Raw genomic sequence first — 20,431 nt, forward strand, 5'->3', positions numbered from 1 at the left:
CAGACAATATTCATCGAGGGAAACTGGAGCTAAAAACCCAGAATTAACTGCATCTTCCCCTTCAAAACATAAACTGGTTTCTTTTCTAATCAGTAAGTGAAATATACATTTCCTCTCGTCTAATTATCAAATAATACATCGATATCTTCTCATTAAAAAGATTATTTTCAGGCAGCTAACACGTTGCATCTGTTCTATTGTAGTAGAAGTACAAGACGTCAACTAACATACAAATAATCCTGACACACAAGTTCAGTTCTGTCCTGTTTGGCCTCGTTTCATCCATCAGACTGCAAGGAGGTCATTCACTCAGCAAATTACCCTAAAATCAGCAGTTTCAAAATACAATAGAATGCAACAGACATCCAGGATAAGATTTAATATCTCAAACTTGAATCTTGCTTTAATTGTGTCTACAATAATTTAACAGAAGGAAGGTCCATGAGCTACAACGTCGCCCCGAAGTCGATCCGGGGTTACACAGCTGAATGCAAACACACCAACAGAGGAGAGGAAGTGGAGATACGTTCAGGAGCGCTGTCACACAGCAGCGCTGCTCATCTTGTCCTTTTTCTGAGAGTTATATCTCCTCGCCGCTGCTCTTTGGTTCCTTTGGCCTTCCGTCAGTCCGTCTGCAGCTTCCCCTTCTAGCGCTTCCGTGTCCGTCTCAGACTGCAGATCAGCTGGTTCGTCCTCGCTGCTCTGAGCCGGCATGGCTCTCAGCCACTGCTGGTAGTAACCACGGAAACCGTCGATGTGGACCAGGTAGTTGTTTCTGGACTTGTACTGGGATTGACGGAAGGAAAAAAAAAAAAAGGGAAGCAAAAAATATGAATCAGTCTTGGGTTAGTGTTAGTTACTCGTGTGCAGAGGAATACACTCAAAACACAACATGACTTACACTGATCGATCACAGCACAAACGTGATGTGATCAGAACCTGCACCCCCCCATCCTGCCCAGTAATGTCCCGTACGCATGCTTACCTGGTTATAGTTGGGAGGGTACTGCGAAGCAAACTCCAGCTGTCGGATGATGACCTCGTTAGGCCACACCCCCGTGCTGCTCATGCTTTGAAGCATCGTCTTCAGGTAGACGTAATCCTGTCTTCGAGTTGCTCGGCCAATTAGAGCAGAGAACACCTGGACGTTGGGCTTAAGTCCCGCCTCCTGCAATAGACACGTGTCAAGATGAAAGACAGCATTGGTCTCCTTCTAGTACTACTACCAGTGAGAGTAGTATTTTATATGATGTAACAGGTCATCACATGTTCTCTGTGTATATTACATTACCAAAAAACAAACGCAAATTGGAGCTTAGCTATCTTAGATTATAGAAACATGAATTCATCACCTCCATGTCTTTCAGCAGCTGCAGCCCGTCCTGCTGTCGCTCGCAGCCCAACGCCAGACTTCCAAACGTCTGGACGTCCACGCTGACGTGGCGCTGTCGCATCACACTCAACACGGCCTGAAAGGGGAAAGAACACAAGATTTAAAAACAATCAACAGGCAGGGTTACACCGTCACAAGTTATCAAAAAGTGGACTTTTTCTTTGATAGATAGTCGTTTTAATGAAAACTGCTCACGGAAATGCAAATTAAAAAATAATCAGTTATGGAGAGATGAATGGAGAAGGAGCACAACCATCAAAATATACTGAAAGTACCAAGTAAAAGTATATTTCATTATGCAAAAGAATGTATGTTATTGAACTATTGTTACTGATGCATTCATGTGTAAGCATCACTTTAATGGTGATAAAAAAGAAACATTTGTTGGTAATATCTTGTATTTTTATACTACTATCTGCATGTCTGGGTTTTTCTGATGAATCAGACATTTATGTGGTTTGGTTGAGAGAGTACGGTGTTTACCTTCGCCTCCTCCAGGTCTCCAGCTCTCGCCGCTCTGCGAATCGCGGAGTTAAAGAAGGCGACGTCGAGCTTCACCTTGTGCTGCTTGGCGACCTTCAGCAGCATCTGCAGAGACCGGTACCCCGGCTCCATGGTGTCGGCCAGCAGGGTCACAGTCCTCAGGTCTGGACTGAGTCCGTTAGCCTCCATCTTCTCCAGGAAACCTCGAGCTCCTCCGATGAGGGCGAGCCGATCCGACGCTCCGTCCACGGTGCCGAGGGACACCACACCACCCCGCTTACCCTCGAAAAGGTCCAGGAGGTTCGGGGCTGTAGAATCCCCTGCGAGGTCGACAGGCAGGGAGGTGGTCTGTCTCTGTCTGACTGGTACCAGGTGAGTGGAGTCTGGTCTGCTGGAGGAGGACTCCTCCTCAACATCACAGGATGGATCCGGCTGGATGAACAACTGCCTCTCCAGGAGGTCGATGTCTATTAGATCCTTGCGTCCGGACTCCGACTTTACACGCGATACGGTTTCCATGTCGTACTTCTGGTCGAGGCTCAGCAGCACGCCGGCGGCCAGGGACGGGTCGCCAATCCCACAATCCCTAGCAGTTCGCAAGAGCAGGTTATAGTTCTTTGAGTCCGGAAGAATCCTGGATCTCAGCATCTGACGCCAAACCTGAAACAACAACAAAGGAGGTAAGGACTGTGTGCCACAACAACAGTACAAGTTTCACACCAGGAGGCTCAGATAAAGTCTTAGAAAATACAAACAAGCAGCGCTGACACATCTGTGTACCAGAAACCTCAAAACAGGAGCAGGAAGAGGTCAGAGAAAGGTCAGCAACATGGAGGGACAATTCTGTAAAGTGAGTTATAATGCGTTTTTAGCATTATCTTCTCAATATATTTTCCACAATTTGTTGTTTTTTTTTAAACTGGTTGGTTTGGAAATGGACTGCGTTTACAGATCGCCTTTCTACCTTCTTCCACATGCTGACATGAGGAGGCGGGAGCTGAACCTCCAACCCTGTGATTAAAAGATAACCGGCGGGGGGGGGGGGGGGGGGGGGGGGTACTCGGAGAGAATCGAATCCAACTTTTTTTTCTCACCCACATTTGATTTATTCTAGGCTTGATTATTAACTTATGTATCAAAAGGGACATGTATAGGGTTACAAATTGCAATAATGGGACTATGGATCTATCCGGTCATGCACCAGTCTATTTAAATTAGACACTGAAAAAAAGAGGACCATTTGGAGCCTAAATACAGGGATCCTGGATCAAATGTGGGAACAAATAAGAACAGACATAAAGCAATATTTTGATGAAAATGACATCGGAGAAGTATCCCCACAAATTCTTTGGGACGCTTGCAAAGTGGTTTTAAGGGGAAAACTTAAAGGCGACAGAGGAAAGCAAAAATTGAACGGTTACAGTCGGAACTGGAAAAATTAGAGAACGCACATAAAAAGACATTAAATCCAGGAATGAAAATGGAAATGAGTAAGAAAAAAAAAAACGAAAATTAACCTTTCTAGAAAGGAGGGGGGTCTAATACCCAAATCTAAACACCCACATCTAGTATGTTGATGACCAAAGAATCAAGCCTATGAATCTCAGTGTAAAGCAGCTTTTAACATATTACACAGCGATGCTGTTAGGTGCCTCTAAAGCTCGTATCTACCTGTAAAGCCAGTCTGAAACCACTGTGTTTGTCCTTCAAACAGCCCATCAGCAGATAGTGAAACGTCTCCTGAGTTACAGCATGGCCGTTCTGCATCATCTCCTACAAAACAAAACACTCGTAAAGAAACCGAAACACAGGAAACCAAACCATCCAGACACGTGCACACACACACACACGTCGTCGTACCCGGAGCGTGTGAATGCAGGCGTGAAGGTGGTTGCTGACGGCGTGCGTCTTGAGGAGGGCGTGGTACGTGATGGTGCTGAGGGCGTAGTTCTTGCGACGGAGTTCTTGCTCCAACTTCAACGCCTGCTGGAGGCCGGCTTGCTTGGACGGAGACTCGGCGCAGGCGTTGAACAGGGCGGTGTAGGTGGCGTCTGTAGCTTCGAGGCCTCGCTTCTTCATCTAGGAGACACAATATGACACACATTATTACTGAAAGCCTCGAGTATCAAGCTTCCGCGATGTATTTCTGAGAGAAACAGGATGAGCATGCGGGTCATTTGATGGTTAAAAAGATCAGTTCATACACCAGTGCTGCCGTTTCTGCATTGGCTACCATTCAAATATTGGTTTAAACTTCTATTATTTGTTTTTAAAGCTTCACAAAAACATCTCCCTCGATCAAGGCTCAGGCATGAGGGCAATCAACAGTTTACCAATTTAAATGAAGAGATCCCCTCTATTAAGACCCTTTTTTTTTTTTTTATGTATTATTTATGTATAAGTTTTCAGTTTTATAAACATACATCACCCCACTCCCACCCTCAGGGACAAAGAAATAGGAAAAATAATCAAGACAAACAGAAAAACATGCTCTTATAGGATTTAAAGCATTATAATACAGAACACTTTAAGGTTTATCATAAGACGTGCATGCTTTTGAATGTCCTTATGGTTTTCATATTTTACTCTTTGTTATGTATTTTATCTCTACTGCTTTACTTGCTGTCCATATCCTGTTGTTTTATTTTCTGTATTTTGAATGTGAAGCACGTTCATGACGATGCCGAGGATGAACTACAAACGAATCAAACATCCCTACTTCGTTGTAGAGTCTGAAGGCCTTCTTCAGGTGTCCAGCTCGGCCGCAGCCTCCGATCAGCACCGTGTAGTTGATCTCCTCCGGCTGCAGCCTCTCCCCCTGCAGCATGTCTCTGCTGAACACGTCCAGAGCCTCCTGCAGCTGTTGGGGGGGGGGGGGGGGGGACACACATACACATGCATGTTCAGGTGCACGGGGAGACGGAGGCGAGGATGGAGCAGCTCCAACGGGACTCACCTTGTTCTCTTTGAGCAGCTTCTTGCACCGGAGGAAGTACCAGTACGGCGTGTTTCTCCTCCCGGGTTTCCTCCTCACCGGGTCTTCATCCGCGCCGGCGTCCCCCTCCTCTCGGTGTCGCAGGTCCTGCATGTACGGGCTGAGTTTCCTGAAAGCCTTCCTGGAGGACATGTCGGCGGAGAAGGAGCCGAAGTTGTCCCGGTCTGAGGGCTCGCTCTCGGCCGGGGCTGAAGGAGAGCCCCGGGGGTCTGAAGCGGCCGATCGGGACGCATACCTGGCGGACAGCAGCTGCCAGGGAGTCGGTGTGAGGGGCGGCAGGTGTCGCGACACATTTCGTACCCCCGTCAGATACAGTGTCCTGGTCGAGTCCTTCACCGGTGACGTGAGGCACAACTTAGCTACGGGGGCCGAGACTTTCCTGCCGCTTCGCACGCACGAACAGGCGACGGACGCTAACATATTTAGCACTTTTATATCCAACTTCAGCTAACTAGAAGCTAATTAACGTTACCGTTATGAAAGCAGACGTATAATGCTAGTTGGAAGGTAGCTACGTAGCTAGCTTCCGTCCATTGCCCGGGTCATGTTGTGTGCGCGCGCCACGATGAGAACTAGACCTGAATAATAGATATTTAAAAAATCATAAACGCTAAACCACTGTCTGGCGCGTCAGCCCTTTAAATTAACCACCAGGGATATTAGCAGATGATATTATAGTTAATTTTTAATTTTCTTAACGCGTGAAAACGCGTCATCTCCTCCTGGACCGGACGGCCCACTTCGATCGACTACATCTGTAATCGATTCGATCGCCTGTGCCGTTGACTTCACGTGTTTTTGACGTGATTCTCGGCCTCGCCCCCTGAACTGGTCATAAAGGTGATTTTTAACGCCTCTTTCTGAGGTGAAATGAGGTGAAGACGGTGAGCCAAACGTATAAAAGGGTTTGATTCATTTAGAGTTTTAAAAACAAGCTGACATAAGTGTTGACATAAGCTTCCCGGAAACCAGCTTTAATCCACAGCAATGGAAGGAAGAGACGGAGCTGCATCTCCAGCGTCAATGGTAACAGACACATAGTTTTTAATGTCATGTTCATAATGTGATTTAACTTGATTTGTATATAGAATAACTCAGATCTCTGTCGTGTAATTCTGCCAACAACATCAAAAGTTCTCAAGCCATTAAAGTCTGACGCACATAAATACATTAATAAGGCAATAAATACCAGCGACATTATTACCATGTAAGGAAAGCCGTGTAACAGTGTCATGTTTGAGTTCTTCATGTGTTTTTGAGATCATTTATTATTATTTTTTTGTTAATACTAGAATAAAATCCCCCTTTCCTAACAACAACAACAACAACAAGCATTCATTGAAAATACCCAAAACATCAACACCTGATGTGATTCTTTTACTGTTTCGGGCTTTCGGTACGGTACTTTGAGAGTGTATAAAAACTTTAACCTATCTAAAAATATATAAATTACAGCGAAGTGGATGATACAGTGCTAATACTGATACTTCTCTGTAAATCTCTGTACAGGACCAGCGAGTTCCACCCTCCAGTCCCGAGTCTAACAGCACACCTGCTCCAGGTACACAACACACCCACAACACAAATGTACCTGCAGCACACAACCATGACTGGGCTTAAAGTGTGCTATCATTTCATCCAGATCACTTATCAAATTCAAAATCACATCGCAATAATTTGGTCTAATTTTCTCCTGTAATCATATTTTTAAAAATTACATTCTCGTTGAATTAATCTGATGTTCATTGCTTTTCTCTCTCTCTCTGTGTGTATGTGTGTGTGTGTGTGTGTGTGTGTGTGTGTGTGTGTGTGTGTGTGTGTGTGTGTGTTGTGAAGCAGACGATTCACCGACAGATGAACCTCAGACCAGAGCAGACCTCTTAAAATGTGACTCTATTTTTTAGTGTGTATGGAAGCCAAGAAAGACCAAACTTTAACTAATATTCTAATTAAAAAATGAATATAAAACATATATAAATGAATAAATAATCTGATCTGTCCTCTCACAGATTACTGTCACCTGACCCTGGACCCAAACACAGCGTACAGAGAGATGGTTCTGTCCGAGGGGAACAGAAAGGTGGAGCTCACAGATCTGGTCCAGGACTACCCTGAACACCCAGACCGGTTCTCCCACCTCTATCAGGTGCTGTGCAAAGAGGCTCTGTCCGGTCGCTGTTACTGGGAGGTGGAGTTCGAAGGCTCTGTTGAAATAGCCGTGGCCTACAAAGACCTGGGCAGGTCGGACTATTATGCCGAGTGTGCGTTCGGCTGCAACGACCAGTCCTGGAGTTTAGACATAAACGACAACAACAAGTGTTTCAGACACGATGACGAGGAGACCGAGGTGCCGGAGCCTCGCTCCTCTCGGGTCGGCGTGTACCTCGACTACAAGGCGGGCAGTCTGACCTACTTCTGCGTCTGTGACACCGCGCTGCAGCTGATGCACAGAGAGGAAACCACGTTCACCAAGCCGCTGTACCCGGGACTGTGGGTCATACACACCGCCCGGCTGTGTGACCTGGAGCAGAGTGTCATGTGATGCAGGGCCCCAGGGTGACCTTCTAACTGCAGGGGTGTCACACTCGATCCCATCCACATCAGCATTATGATTGGAAGACAAAATGAATGTATCCACTCTTTATCGTGTTACATAATTGTATCCGAGTTCTTCATTGAAGCCGACACCTTAACAGCTGGACGCCTTCAGTGTGCAACGTTGAAATGCACTGTGGGACATGTAGTTTTTGGGTATTATACTTCTGCAAAGCAGCATAAAATTGTAGGTTTTTTTTGCAGTGGAGATGAGCGTTATGAATGTGTCTTAAAATAATCAATTTAATTTTGCATTTGTAGTTTTGCTAGTCTTACAAATATCACCTAATTGCCTTTTATGTCATTAAAATTAAACTTCGATTGTTCACGATAATCATATGATTAACTGAACTGTAAGTTTACCTTTCATGAGTATGTAATTAAAGTACTTGAAAGTGAATCGGAAACAATCTGCTGTATGTGTGTGTATGTTAGACATGGAGAATACATCTGCTTGCACAGTTAGATGAGAAGGTTGATGAGACGGTAATCGTTGCCTAAAGACTGGAAACACGGGGAGCGGCTAACAAAATAAGCCTCAAGGCAACTTTAAACGTCACTAATCAACATATTATATCTAATTCATTTAATCCTTCCAAAACTGAAGTGTTAAAAAAAAGTTGTGTGCTGGGTTAATGCTAAAATAATGCTAAGCTAAGCTAATTGCCTGCCAATGTGTCTTTAAATTAACAGACAAACGTGAGAGCGATATCGATCTTTTCATTCACATAATGTCAAACGACTAAAAGTGTGAGGAGTGGGCAACACTTCACAGACAATGGAGCACACACAGTAATTAAAAATAATTTAGATGGAGTTTATTACAACAGATTTTGATTCAGATCTCCGGTTTCAAGAATCTGAACATAACATCCCTTACTTTAGATTTTGTTTGGCACTTATTTTCAAAGTGGCAGAGCGGTGTCGTAGCAGACATTATTGAGGGAGGACCCGACGGCACCAAACGTGAAAAGTCCTGGAACAATAAACTAAAACCACATCATTACATTGTCATGTAAATGAAAATAAAAGGTCAAGGTTGACGTTGATTGTTGTGGAGCAGCCTGAAACAGTAACACATTCAGAAATCACTGTGCAGATGGCAATCAGTCTTTCAGGTGGTGAATTTTATTTCCTGCAGAATCAAACGGGTCTGAGCAGCTCTCGGTCGGGCACCAATCACACTGAAGCTCCCTGGTGATGTCACAACGGTGATAGATGTGGTGGCTGGGCCACGTGGCTCTGGAACAAAGTAATCCTGTCCAGCAGTGTTCGTGGGATGTCTCTGATGACTGAAGGCAGGTCTTCATGTTGTAACGGGTAGATGACGACGCTCAGGGCCGAGCGCTCCACGGTAAATCTTCACGGAGACAAAACACAAGGAGCTGGATTTCAGCTTTCTTTTTGCTATTTAATGGGACAGCTGACGCCGAAAAACGGCTTTACAACGGCGGATAGCAAACCAGTACTTTCTTTCTTTTTTTTTTTTACACCGTGAATGTTTAACACTTATTTTTGAAAACTAAAAACAAAAGAAATATTAGTTAAAGTTCAATATTTAGAATATTTACCAATGCTATATCTTGCCATCACCCCGGGGAGGTGAAGCCATTGTATCCATCTATACTCTCTCTCACTCTTTTTTGAAGTCGTTTTTGGCCTTTTTTTGCCTTTAATTGAGAGAAGACAGCTTGAGAGTGGAAGGGGGATGGCATGCAGAAAGGACTCGAACCCGGGGCCTCTGCAGTGAGGACTGAGCCTCGGTACATGGGGAGCCAACTCTACCACTGAGCTATCAGCACCCTCTATACTCTTTCTAGTGGTGAAAATATCCTTAATATAGCATAAACTTCATTGATTGATTAGCACTAAAATCTTGATCTCTTGTGGACCCCCTGTGGGGATTCAGAAGCCGACACTACCCCTTTAATGTTTGACTTCACACACAAGCACTGACCTGTCCAGCAGAACTTTCTGCAGCGTCCGACAGGCCACCAAGGTGCCGCCCATGAACATGTGGCACATAACGACGTGGCAGCAGCGCTCCATGAAGGTCTCCACGGCCGTCGGGTCGAAGGTCCCGCTGCGTGAGATAAGGCAGAGACGCTGCAGACGGGAGCAGCAGGACAAAGCCTCGAAGAAGGACGCGTTGGCATTCAGGTAGGGCTGCTCTAACCTGCAACACAAACCATCAGACAGCAATATCAGCTATTCTTTCCATTAAATACCATTACACTAACCGATATACGGCCCTATAGTTTGTAGTGAATAAAAGGAACAACCTTATATAAAACAACATATTTTAAACTCTCCGCTACAAGCTAAATCTGTTAATTATATGGGGGATTCTCATAATTATAAGAGGAAATATAATTTGCCAATTCATAATTTTCACAATAGGTTTTATCATTTAATTTGATTTCTAAGAAAACAGTTGAGAGATGATTTCATTATTGCTGTTTTTACAAAGAAAGCCATTTGATGGAGTCCATTCAGGAAAAATACATTAAATATGATAACAAATTAATAATAAATGCCTACATTTAGAAAGATGGAGAAACCATTACTTAAAAGTACATATAATAATAATAATAAAAATGGTGAATGACCTGTCTGGTGCTTACTGTTCGACATCACAGTACATGAAGGTCCACAAAGACATCTTCTCACCTGAGTTCCTGTAGCTGTGTGCACTGTTTCAGCGTGTCCAGCAAGGCGGGGCTGTAGTTCATGGTTTTTAGTGATCCCATGTTGGCGAGGGATAATACCTGTAGGTCTTTGCACTGCGTGGTCAGCTGGACCAGCCCGGTCCCCCTGAGGACCCCGGGGAGCCCAGCCAGAGTCAGACGGCGTAACCGAGGCAACGCCTCGAGCGCCGCCAAGTGTGCGTCGCCGACTCCCCGCGCCCACGCACACATACCGCGAGGCTCCACGCTGGCACGGGTGCAGGGCTCGAGCCGAGGCAGCGCCGAGACAAAACCCGGACCGATCAGCTCGAAGGTCTCTAAAAAAGGGCAGCCGGCTAAGAGCAGGGCGAGCCCCGAGGTGCTGTCCCCTGACAGAGAAGGCTCTGAATCAGGCTTGAAGGTCTGGAGCCCCAGGCGGGCGGGCTTCTTCAACCCCAGGAACAACGGAGAGGGAGACGTGTTGTTGGTGGAGACCTGATGCGTGTTCAGGCCGTCGGACAGAGCGCAGGCAGGCAGCGTGAGGGAGCGCAGGTGAGCCAGTTTGGCCAAGCTGGCGCACAGGTGCGTTTCCCAGCCGAGCCCCGCGGAGTTTTCATGGTGATAGTGCGTATGCATCAGATTCAGGTGTTTGATGTTGCAACAGACAACCGCCAACTGGCCCATGGTGGCGGTGACGAGCTGATCCTCCACGCTCCTGCACTCGGAGTAGAGGACCTTGTTGATGCCGCTGAGATTGAGGCTGGTCAGCTGCGTGGCGTCCCTGACTCCTCCCTCCAGCAGCGACTGGAACACCTGCGGCCACAGCGCCGGGCAGCGGCTGAAGCTCAGGTGCTTCGGGCTGTTTCCCTCCAGCGCTCGCTTCAGGGACAGGGCGTCCAGCCAGGAGCGAGGCAGCTGCAGGGCCTCCAGGTCACCTCGTTGACCCAGGCTCTGGGCCAGCGAGGGCGCGGCGGGCCAGTGAGCGGGGTTCGGCCCGGGAATCGACACGAGGAAAACCTTGAGACGCTTTGGAATGTGAACGCTGAACACTGCCAGGTAGAGTAGAAGCAAGGTCTGGTTAACCTAAGGACATCAACGCACAGATACACTGATGACAAACCGTTACAGTCTTACAGCGTATACTGCAGATATACTGGGATCATGTGACATGTGTACGCGCCGCCACACACTCACCTCTCCCGGCGCCAGCCTGGCAGTGAACTCCTCCAGCTGTTGGTAATGTGGCACGCTGCTCTGCCCCATCATCAACTGACAGCAGACGCCGATTCCCTCTCTGGTGACGTCCGAGATGTCGAACTGCAGCATCAGCCTGAACACAGACAGTCAACGGCATGGCAGTCAGAGTGTAACACGGGGAGAGACAGACATATCTCAACAACTACTCAATGGACATTCATGATCCCCAGATGATACATCATAAAGAATTTGTTGATCCCCTGACACTTCCTGTAGCAACGATAGCTCAGTTTTTATTTTTCCTGTGAAATATCTCAACATCTACGTGATAAATCGTCCCAAAATGTGGGTCGACATTCATGGTCCCCATAGGATACACCCTGATGACTTTGGTGACCTTGAGGTTGCCTTTTGTAGTCTCCACAGCTACGTGTTGATTGCCATCCATCTACTCAAACACCTGCCACAAGAATGATCTCAATGATGATCTCATCAGCTTGATGATGTCATCAGCCTCAGCTTTATTTCGGGCCAATGGGCCTCATGTGAAAAGAGTCATACTTGCGGAGTTGGGCGCAGCACGGCACCACGCCGTAACTCGGCGTCAGCAGCGTCTGTCTGAGCTCCGACAGGCGGCTCAGCGAGTCCACCGCCTCCGAGCTGAGCTGAGCCGAGTTGAAGCCCGCCGTCACGTCGAAGGCGAGGGATCTGAGCAGCGAGAGGGAGGAGAGGAGACGGGAGAGACGCAGGGAAGTGAGGCGGCAGCCGGTGACGTCGAGGTGCGTCACGCCTCTGCAGCGGGCGAGGAGGTCCATGGTGGAGCCGGAGAACCAGTAGCAACCGTTCAGGCTGAGGGACTGCACTTGATTGGACAGCTGCTTCAAGAGAAGCCGGACCAGCAGATCGTCGGCCTGGTGGGGACAAAGAACGCGTTGTCCGTCGGTTCAAATGCAACAAGTCTTTTGAAATACACAGAAAAAGGTTCATCTTTACCAGATACTCCTCAGACAGGCTGACGTTCGTGAGCAGGGTCTTGTCGTGGCACAGCGTGTGGAGCTTGTGGCAGACGTTTGCCACGTTCAGCACCAGGTCGGACACCGGGACGTGGCGGAGGATGCACAGCAGGATCTCGTCGGACAGATCCGACATCCCCACCGAGGTCGAGGACATGGTGTCCTCGTCGAACACGGCCTGAGACAGACGGAGACACGGCGTCACGGTTAGCTGCTCTCCGTGCGTAGTCGGACAAATCTTCGGAAAGAGTTATGGAGATGCTGCAAATCTTTTTTTATACTGGAGACCATGTCAAAGACAATTTTCTGTAACCTTGTATTTTCAGACAATAAAGCGTTATCTTATCTTATTAAAAACACTAGACTATGGCTGGACGGGATGATGATTCATGCTGTCGTAGCTCTCCTATTAAGACAATCATTGCAACACTCAATCTTTATATTTGGCCTCAATACCACATATTTGTGATTATTTAATTTGCCAGTCTTACATTTGTGATTTTACAACATGACTTGACATCGTTTTATTCTCATACAAGATGAATATTTAACTAACATTTACAGTCGAAGCGTCCATCAGTGGAAAGACATGAATCTGTCGTATGGTTTTGGATTACGTGACGTCAGCTACGAGACACTTCGCAGCCATGTACAGAGATGTTCACGTTAATAATCAGGCGCCGAAGCGTCGCTGTCCATCTGTATGTTATGTTCTTCGGCGGGTTTTTCCAACCACACCGTCTGTAGCCGTTAACGACACTCGGTTTGGGAAACTTTGCCGGGATGTGGGTGGATCCCGGTGCGACCTAACTTAGCGTTAACGTTAGCGAACGTTGCGTGAGCCGGTGTAACCGTTAGCGCTAACTACTCATGGGTCTGTCGGTTTGACCCACCTGTACAATCTGTCGGTCCATGTCCTCTGAAATGCCCCTCACGGTGCCGCTCATCATCACCTGGGTGGTTTTAAAGATGTGCTTTCAGGCTGTAGACGTTCATCCGGCCGGACAGCGCTTCATGGTCCGAAGCCGTTTCTTTGCGTTGATCACACAGGCGGCGCGACCGTTGACAGCACGGATCACGTTTGCTGCTGCACAATGACGGAAGTCTGTCAGCGACGGACACACTTCCTGTCGGTCACAAAAATAAAATAATAAATAAATAAAATCAAAGTTTTTTAAAAGTAATTTCCCATTTTTATCACGTTCATTTTCAAAAAAACGCCCTTCCTAAAAATCCAATGAATTAAAGATGGAAGTTTAAAAAAAGTAGTCGTATAAATAAATAAATAAAAAGAAAAAAATCAAAGCAGTTTTTTAAAAGTAATTTCCCATTTTTATCATGTTAATTTTAAAAAATGCCCTTCCTAAAAATCCAGTGAATTAAAGATAAAAAAAAGTTTTAAAAAAAGGAGTCGTACTTTTCAATATAGTTTAAAAAATAGATTAATATATATAGAAGTAATAGTAACGATAATTTACCGTTTTAATGAAAAATGTATGGTTTTAATCAGTGGAGAATAGTAATATTTACCCCAGCATGATATTGTACATTATTAAGATTTGTTGTACCTTGTCTATACATATGTACAGTAGATGTATATACTGTGATTTATTTGTGAATCAATCAAAAGAGTTAATACAAATAATTATGCATATAATAAAGAATTATTTTAAAAAAATAATTAAAAATAGCAATTACTCATGGTAAAATTACTCACAAGTGCATTTCCTGCATTTAAAATTGGGGAATTTATTCAGTCAAAAATGGAATTTAGTAAAGCGCATATAAATGAGGACCATTTAATAAACATTGTTTTATTTTGGGGATGTACAGTATATGTACTGTTTGGGTTCAATAATTTTGACAGAAAAATTAGGAACTACAAACTAGTTCCGTTATGTGAAGTTATTTGTCTCTTTTGTTTCAAGTTCTGCTTAAAGATAAATTTTCCAATATGTAGGAACATAGGTGAAGGAAATAACCAGTTTTGTTTTTTAACAAATAAGTGAGAATGACAGAAGTCTCACTTTTATCAAACTGATCAGTATTACTACCATTATATTCATATTTTTTAATCTTATGGAATTCTTTAATTGCAAGTTGTTTTACCTGTACTGTGTTCTTGTATTGTTCAGTCAAGTTATTTGAATTGCCTTGGTGTATGAAAGCCATGGCTGGGAAATTACAGTAAGAACTTCTCTAACAGGTTCCTGTATGCTACATACATACATTATGGAGGTGTTCCAACTTCATGCATCACCAGTTAGATGAAGATGAATATATATATACACACACACGTCATCCATAAGTGTTTCAGAATTACTTTAAAATGTAGTTGTCCACATGATGGCACTAACAAAAAGGTTCATAAGCAATACCAGAGGTGGCTGTGAGCGTTTGCAGTTTTTCCACAACAGACCAAAGTATTCAAATATGCTCAACTTCTGCAACAAGAATCCAGCACGAGTTGTGTTCCATCTTTTAAAGAGACATTGAAATGTGTGGAATTTAGTCCGAGTGTACTTGTCTAGACATTGAGCATTTATTTACACCAACACTTTCTGCTGCGAGATTTAACCTCGAGTGTGAAGCAACGGGTTAAACTTTCAACAAAAATGACAAGCGTGAAAGATAATATAAATTCTGAGAAGTTTAAAATTAGTTTCCTTTAAAAAGGTTGAATGAACACGAAGTAGACAAACTGGAATCTCAGACATGTGCGCTTTATTGGGTCATTGTGTACACCAGAGGCTTGAAACCCCAAGCACAAACCTTCATTAAACCCCCATACAAGGTAGAAGCTGTCTTTTGCATAATGACAAACAAACTGGACCAAGTATCGTTTAAGGCTGAAAGTACAAAAACAAAAGATTACATAATTTACATAAGCAATACTACAGGTCTGTTGGGCAGTGGGCCCACCAGAGAATAAACCTTCATAGAGGCAAATAAGGTGGTGAACAAACACATCTGGAATGACCTACACAAACACGACAATGGACATCATGTTCCTCACACATTCACACCGCCTGGGACGCTCTGTACTTCCTGTAGAGTTTCTCCCCATCAGGGGGCAAGGTGCCATAGCCATTAGTGATGAGGGGAAAAATGGGAAGTGGTGTTCTGGGCTCAACATACACCAGTGTGTTGGTGTGAGCATGTATGCAGAGCCAGTCGTTTGGGTTTGTAGCAGTGTGTTTTGGGGGAGGGGACTGACAGTCTTGTTTAGAAGCACTTCCTGTGGACAATGCTGGGGCCGGACTCATCGTACTCCTGCTTGCTGATCCACATCTGCTGGAAGGTGGACAGGGAGGCCAGGATGGAGCCACCGATCCATACAGAGTACTTCCTCTCTGGGGGAGCAATGATCTGCAAGGAACAAGAAAAAAAAAAAATAGTGTTATGATAATGAAATCAACCCACGAGTGTTCAATGTGGGAGATATTGAATACTGCATTAACCATGTTTGCCCACTGTGTGGCAGTAGAGGTACAGAGCTTTCAAGAACAATTTTTCTGCATCAGTGCCTCAGGTGAGGACGAGAGTCAGTAAGGAGATATACCTTGATCTTCATGGTGGTGGGTGCCAGGGCAGTGATTTCCTTCTGCATACGGTCAGCGATGCCAGGGTACATGGTGGTACCGCCGGACAGCACGGTGTTGGCGTACAGGTCCTTACGGATGTCCACGTCGCACTTCATGATGCTGTTGAAGGTAGTTTCATGGATACCGCAAGACTCCATACCTGTGGGAGGGTGTAAAGTAGAACGTTAATGTGTGCCACATACTCTCAAATCTGCTGCTACAATGCCTTATGCATCCCAACAGTTTAACGCCATCTATTAATGTAATGTATATTTCAGCCAGTTTCTGACGTAACTTACCAAGGAAAGAGGGCTGGAAGAGTGCCTCGGGGCAACGGAACCTCTCGTTTCCGATGGTGATGACCTGTCCGTCGGGCAGCTCGTAGCTCTTCTCCAGGGATGAAGAGGAAGCAGCAGTGCCCATTTCTTGCTCAAAGTCCAGTGCAACGTAACACAGCTTCTCCTTAATGTCACGCACGATCTCACGCTCAGCTGTAAAACAAGAAAAATACATTTTTAATGTGAATTCATTTTTGCCAGTTTCTCTCCTTAACTTAAAATGTGAGCTTGTTTTGAAGAGACTGTGTGCCAACCTGTGGTGGTGAAGCTGTAACCCCTCTCAGTCAGGATCTTCATGAGGTAGTCTGTGAGGTCTCTGCCAGCCAGGTCCAACCTGAGGATGGCATGGGGCAGGGCATATCCCTCATAGATGGGAACTGTGTGGGTCACACCATCACCGGAGTCCATGACGATACCAGTGGTACGACCAGAGGCATACAGGGACAGCACAGCCTGGATGGCCACATACATGGCAGGGGTGTTGAAGGTCTCAAACATGATCTGGAGGAGAAAGGAGACCAGAGATTAGCCATTGGAAGTAAGCTAGCATTAGTTAGTACTGAAAAGCACAGCACACTGGCATTTTTGTTAGGAGTCGTTACAATAACCTGTACTTGAGTTTGGTCAGGTTAACCGAGTAAGTTCTAACATCATCTGGTGCATCATGCTGCCACCAGTGTAGTTAGATGCTTTTCATCTACCTTAGCTAATGGTCTACAACACAATTTGAAAACAGCAGTGACCATGCTGCAACAAGTCATTCCTGATGCATCTCAGTGCAGAGAGATAGAAACCTGAAGCACCCGCAGAGATGAAAATATCAGCACAGGATGGAAGAAACCTGGAGATTGAAGGAGCAGGAAGGAATGGACAGATTGAGCGGAAGAAACAGCTGAGCTGCAACACATTTCCTGTTGCAGGGGCCCTGCAGGTGGGCCGAGTGAGATTCCCAAGTTAGGAAGTTTGACAATGTGTCATCCATTTTTACCTGGGTCATCTTTTCCCTGTTGGCCTTGGGGTTCAGGGGAGCCTCTGTGAGCAGGACTGGGTGCTCCTCGGGGGCAACTCTCAGCTCGTTGTAGAAGGTGTGATGCCAGATCTTCTCCATGTCGTCCCAGTTGGTGACGATACCATGCTCAATGGGGTACTTCAGGGTCAGGATACCCCTCTTGCTCTGTGCCTCATCACCAACATAGCTGTCTTTCTGGCCCATACCGACCATCACACCCTAGTGAAGAAATCAGGAAATAAGAGTCAAAATCAAGATAAACTAAGTTCAGGGAGAGATTTTACAACCTTTTAGAATTACATAATAATATGCAGAAACTGTACCTGATGCCTGGGGCGTCCAACAATGGAGGGGAAGACGGCACGTGGAGCATCATCTCCTGCAAAGCCAGCTTTGCACATACCAGATCCGTTGTCAACAACGAGGGCGGCGATTTCGTCATCCATTTTCTGGACAAAGAGGGATGAAGGGGGGGGGGGTTAAAACGTGATGCTCTGTGTGATAGTTGTGCATGTGTGTGTGTGACACATCTGGCAAACATCAACTCGATTAAAGCATTGTCATTATGGAGACTGGACGCTGGATGTCGCAGTGGCGCGGGTCCCAGATCAGATCCAGACCCGAGAAAACAAAAGGCAGCTTCTCGCTCGGTCTGGCTGTGGCCATATAAGGCAAAAGTGTGTGAGAGAGAGACAGAGACAGAGAGAGAGAGAGAGAGAGACAGACAGAGAGGCTTAGAGACGGCGGCGGCAGCCCGGCCCGTGAAGCCGCCCAGCGTGTCGTTAAATCTCAAAGTGACAGAGAGACAGACAGGCAGACAGACGGCCACTCCCTTCGCCGGGAAAAAAAAGAGCCCACTACTACGGACTCAAAACGTGCACGCGCCGCTAATTGAGTTGCTTTTAAATTAAACATGCACCCATCGTCATCAAGTGCACCTTTAATGTCGTGACCAACTCCAAGCCAGGTGACGTCACGTTGACTTGAAGTGTCAAAATGATTCCGCTGCCTGTGACAGAGCAACCTTTGACCATGTCTACACGCCTCTCTGCACTTTTTTTTTTTTTTTAAACGTAATCCCGTCTAATCTGCAGTCATCCGTCTGTCTCTGCGTGCGCGCGCGTGTGTGTGTGTGTGTGTAACCAGACTCTGAGAGACCGTGCCAAAACTGATGCAGATGATTACATGTAAGCGAGAAGGTCAAGCATTTCCCCCCTCTTTCCCCCCCAAAGCAGTCCGGTTTGATTAACCGATGACAGCGCGGAGTAGTCGTGCGATATCACATCACCTGTTCAATATGAAGCGACATCATGTCAAACACATGTCTACACTTGAAAAAGGAAAAAGAAGCGAACACCCAACTGTAACTGCGCCCAATCGGAAGTATAAAGTTAATAAAGATGGGCTAAACAAACAGCGCATTTAAGCTAGCAGTTCCAAACGCCTGTTTCAATTTAACGCCGGTGGAGGAAACATTCAGTTCGCCCGGCTTAAAAAAATAAAAATAAAACATACACAAAAGTATTACAACACCTCTCGTTCACCATGTCTGCAGTCGTCTTACCTGTTAGGAGGGAGGGTTATCGGTTTAGGAAGGCTGTGACTGAGCGCTACACTCCGGTAGGGTTTAGTGTCTGAACTTGACTGCAATGGAGGCCAATAAATCGCAGGGTTTTATCAGAGCTCGCGCTGCAGCCCCCTCTCCATATAAGGAGAACTTTCCGCACAGCGCCCTCTGATTGGTCGCGCCGCCTCCACTGGGTGTGGCTCATGCAGATAACCGTTCCTGCGCTCTGACAAGACAGTGGGGACATGGACACACCAAGCTATAATGCTATCAACAATTAACCTGGGGGGGTCATTATATATATATATATATATATATATATATATATATATAAATATATAAAACATATTTCACACACGTCTTCGTCATTATTTATTATGATGATCCCAAATGGGGAGGGGAACAAATCACTGCTGCTATGTGGTTCTCTGTTGAGATAATGATTTGTTTTATGTAATTCAGCCTGCCCTTTTAAAGTTTTAATCCCTGACATCACCCACGTTGAGGAAGGGATCCTGATTACACAAACTCTCCGCCACGTTTTTGATTCATGTGTTACTGTCTTCTGTTCTATATTTGTGTGTTTGTGGGAAAAGTGCAAACGAAAAAAAACAACAGACAAACAGATCCAAGGACTCTGTATAAATCTAATTTGAAGTGACTGGCATAAAGGGAATGCAGCAGAATCGGATTGCACTGAAGACTGTGCTTATGCATTTGTGAAAACTTCATGGCAGACAGTCGTGGTTAGTAGTGCCAGGACATCGGTGGTTAGTCTCAGGGTCACTGACAGCCCTGTTAACACCGTGATTAACACGTCTGCCCTGGCATACCGATGTCTCTTTCCCACACACACACACACACATGCAGAGCCAAGTGACAGTGATACATGTGGTCAAGCTTAGCAGGGGTATGTTTACAGCAAACACTCAGGGGGCTGTAAATCTCTTATCTTATCATCACTTGTACTATTAAGTGAGTGGAGGGGTGCAAACTAACCTGGCTCGCCTTGATTTGACGTAACAGACAGGTGTGTCACTGCCGGAACATACCTATATTTGGTGTCAAGATGTAAACCTTATGAAGTCATCACTTAGGAATGTGACCCATTTTCCTATGCATGCACCTCCATCCGATAGATGAGAATTGTCCGGCTCTAACCTGGAATACTTGTTTTAGCGGAATATTTACTTTTGTGACGACACACTTTGGGAGTTGCCTGGCAAAAGCTCATCTTATAAGTTGACCAGAAGTCTTAAGTGGGTGGGTCAGGGTGCTGTTTTAACTCAATAAGGGCACCGGACAAAGACTCATAAACTTACAGTATGAATTCCCTGTGTGCCAAATAAGGATATAAGAGAGCCGGCTCACCAAGGGAGACAGGAAGTAGGCTTCACAATGCTTCACTTTTGCAGATGCACACAGGAAGTGACCACATGGACCCACAAACACACCTAACGGCCGGATTTGGCACCAAGTATGGAGCACCTAAGGATAACATAGAAGGGGGGAGGGCTTCTGAATGATCAGAGAATTATTATTTTTTTTCAGAGTGGCATTATCCTGCTCTTGACAGACACTAAACACACAC

The 20,431-nt window shown here is 45.6% G+C and overlaps 4 protein-coding genes and 1 long non-coding RNA gene across 7 annotated transcripts; 2 read left to right on the plus strand and 3 right to left on the minus strand.

Moving 5' to 3' along the window:
* Window positions 1-366: 366 nt before the first annotated feature.
* Window positions 367-5,716, minus strand: ptcd1 (pentatricopeptide repeat domain 1). The gene is made up of 8 exons (XM_084005661.1): window positions 4,833-5,716; window positions 4,596-4,736; window positions 3,737-3,955; window positions 3,548-3,649; window positions 1,877-2,536; window positions 1,353-1,469; window positions 986-1,168; window positions 367-786 (listed from the first exon to the last, which is right to left on the minus strand). The coding sequence occupies exons 1-8, from the start codon at window positions 5,289-5,291 to the stop codon at window positions 541-543; spliced, it is 2,127 nt and encodes a 708-aa protein (XP_083861787.1). The 5' UTR covers window positions 5,292-5,716; the 3' UTR covers window positions 367-540.
* A 73-nt stretch (window positions 5,717-5,789) lies between these two features.
* LOC311010984 (stonustoxin subunit alpha-like) lies at window positions 5,790-7,851 on the plus strand. Of its 2 annotated transcripts, none has more exons than XM_084005662.1 (4): window positions 5,790-5,897; window positions 6,381-6,432; window positions 6,708-6,758; window positions 6,881-7,851. In XM_084005662.1, the coding sequence occupies exons 1-4, from the start codon at window positions 5,859-5,861 to the stop codon at window positions 7,411-7,413; spliced, it is 675 nt and encodes a 224-aa protein (XP_083861788.1). In that variant the 5' UTR covers window positions 5,790-5,858; the 3' UTR covers window positions 7,414-7,851. The 2 variants fall into 2 exon arrangements, with proteins under 2 accessions (XP_083861788.1, XP_083861789.1); XM_084005663.1 differs by having other exon boundaries at window positions 6,711-6,758; window positions 6,881-7,850.
* A 411-nt stretch (window positions 7,852-8,262) lies between these two features.
* fbxl18 (F-box and leucine-rich repeat protein 18) lies at window positions 8,263-13,436 on the minus strand. Of its 2 annotated transcripts, none has more exons than XM_084003429.1 (7): window positions 13,236-13,436; window positions 12,323-12,580; window positions 11,891-12,240; window positions 11,327-11,462; window positions 10,137-11,215; window positions 9,424-9,642; window positions 8,263-8,826 (listed from the first exon to the last, which is right to left on the minus strand). In XM_084003429.1, exons 1-7 carry the CDS (start codon window positions 13,290-13,292, stop codon window positions 8,670-8,672), a joined length of 2,256 nt encoding a protein of 751 aa, XP_083859555.1. In that variant the 5' UTR covers window positions 13,293-13,436; the 3' UTR covers window positions 8,263-8,669. The 2 variants fall into 2 exon arrangements, with proteins under 2 accessions (XP_083859555.1, XP_083859556.1); XM_084003430.1 differs by having other exon boundaries at window positions 12,323-12,520; window positions 13,236-13,435.
* Window positions 13,437-14,266: 830 nt separating this feature from the next.
* LOC311011069 lies at window positions 14,267-15,573 on the plus strand. The gene is made up of 2 exons (XR_014596860.1): window positions 14,267-14,548; window positions 14,660-15,573. It is a non-coding gene; the product is annotated as an uncharacterized lncRNA (long non-coding RNA).
* Window positions 15,045-18,975, minus strand: actb1 (actin, beta 1). Its single transcript, XM_084005787.1, has 7 exons — window positions 18,838-18,975; window positions 17,597-17,722; window positions 17,253-17,492; window positions 16,519-16,765; window positions 16,226-16,417; window positions 15,905-16,086; window positions 15,045-15,711 (listed from the first exon to the last, which is right to left on the minus strand). The coding sequence occupies exons 2-7, from the start codon at window positions 17,717-17,719 to the stop codon at window positions 15,568-15,570; spliced, it is 1,128 nt and encodes a 375-aa protein (XP_083861913.1). The 5' UTR covers window positions 17,720-17,722; window positions 18,838-18,975; the 3' UTR covers window positions 15,045-15,567.
* Between the last annotated feature and the right edge of the window lie 1,456 nt (window positions 18,976-20,431).

Source organism: Eutrigla gurnardus (assembly GCF_963514095.1).
Source record: "Eutrigla gurnardus genome assembly, chromosome: 3".
Taxonomy (NCBI): domain Eukaryota; kingdom Metazoa; phylum Chordata; class Actinopteri; order Perciformes; family Triglidae; genus Eutrigla; species Eutrigla gurnardus.

Coding starts and splice junctions, on each gene's coding strand:
- ptcd1 (XM_084005661.1), bottom strand. CDS start 5,291: ATGTTAGCGTCCGTCGCCTGTTCGTGCGTGCGAAGCGGCAGGAAAGTC. Junction 1,470..1,876: donor GAGACCTGGAGGAGGCGAAG/GTAAACACCGTA, acceptor TTCCCCTTTCAG/GCCGTGTTGAGTGTGATGCG. Junction 1,169..1,352: donor AGCTGCTGAAAGACATGGAG/GTGATGAATTCA, acceptor TGTCTATTGCAG/GAGGCGGGACTTAAGCCCAA.
- actb1 (XM_084005787.1), bottom strand. CDS start 17,719: ATGGATGACGAAATCGCCGCCCTCGTTGTTGACAACGGATCTGGTATG. Junction 17,493..17,596: donor TTGGACGCCCCAGGCATCAG/GTACAGTTTCTG, acceptor TTTCTTCACTAG/GGTGTGATGGTCGGTATGGG. Junction 15,712..15,904: donor CCACCACCATGAAGATCAAG/GTATATCTCCTT, acceptor TGTTCCTTGCAG/ATCATTGCTCCCCCAGAGAG.
- fbxl18 (XM_084003429.1), bottom strand. CDS start 13,292: ATGATGAGCGGCACCGTGAGGGGCATTTCAGAGGACATGGACCGACAG. Junction 11,463..11,890: donor TGCTGCGCCCAACTCCGCAA/GTATGACTCTTT, acceptor GTCTGTGTTCAG/GCTGATGCTGCAGTTCGACA. Junction 9,643..10,136: donor ACACAGCTACAGGAACTCAG/GTGAGAAGATGT, acceptor TTTGTGTTGCAG/GTTAGAGCAGCCCTACCTGA.
- LOC311010984 (XM_084005662.1), top strand. CDS start 5,859: ATGGAAGGAAGAGACGGAGCTGCATCTCCAGCGTCAATG. Junction 5,898..6,380: donor CTGCATCTCCAGCGTCAATG/GTAACAGACACA, acceptor ATCTCTGTACAG/GACCAGCGAGTTCCACCCTC. Junction 6,433..6,707: donor TAACAGCACACCTGCTCCAG/GTACACAACACA, acceptor TGTGTTGTGAAG/CAGACGATTCACCGACAGAT.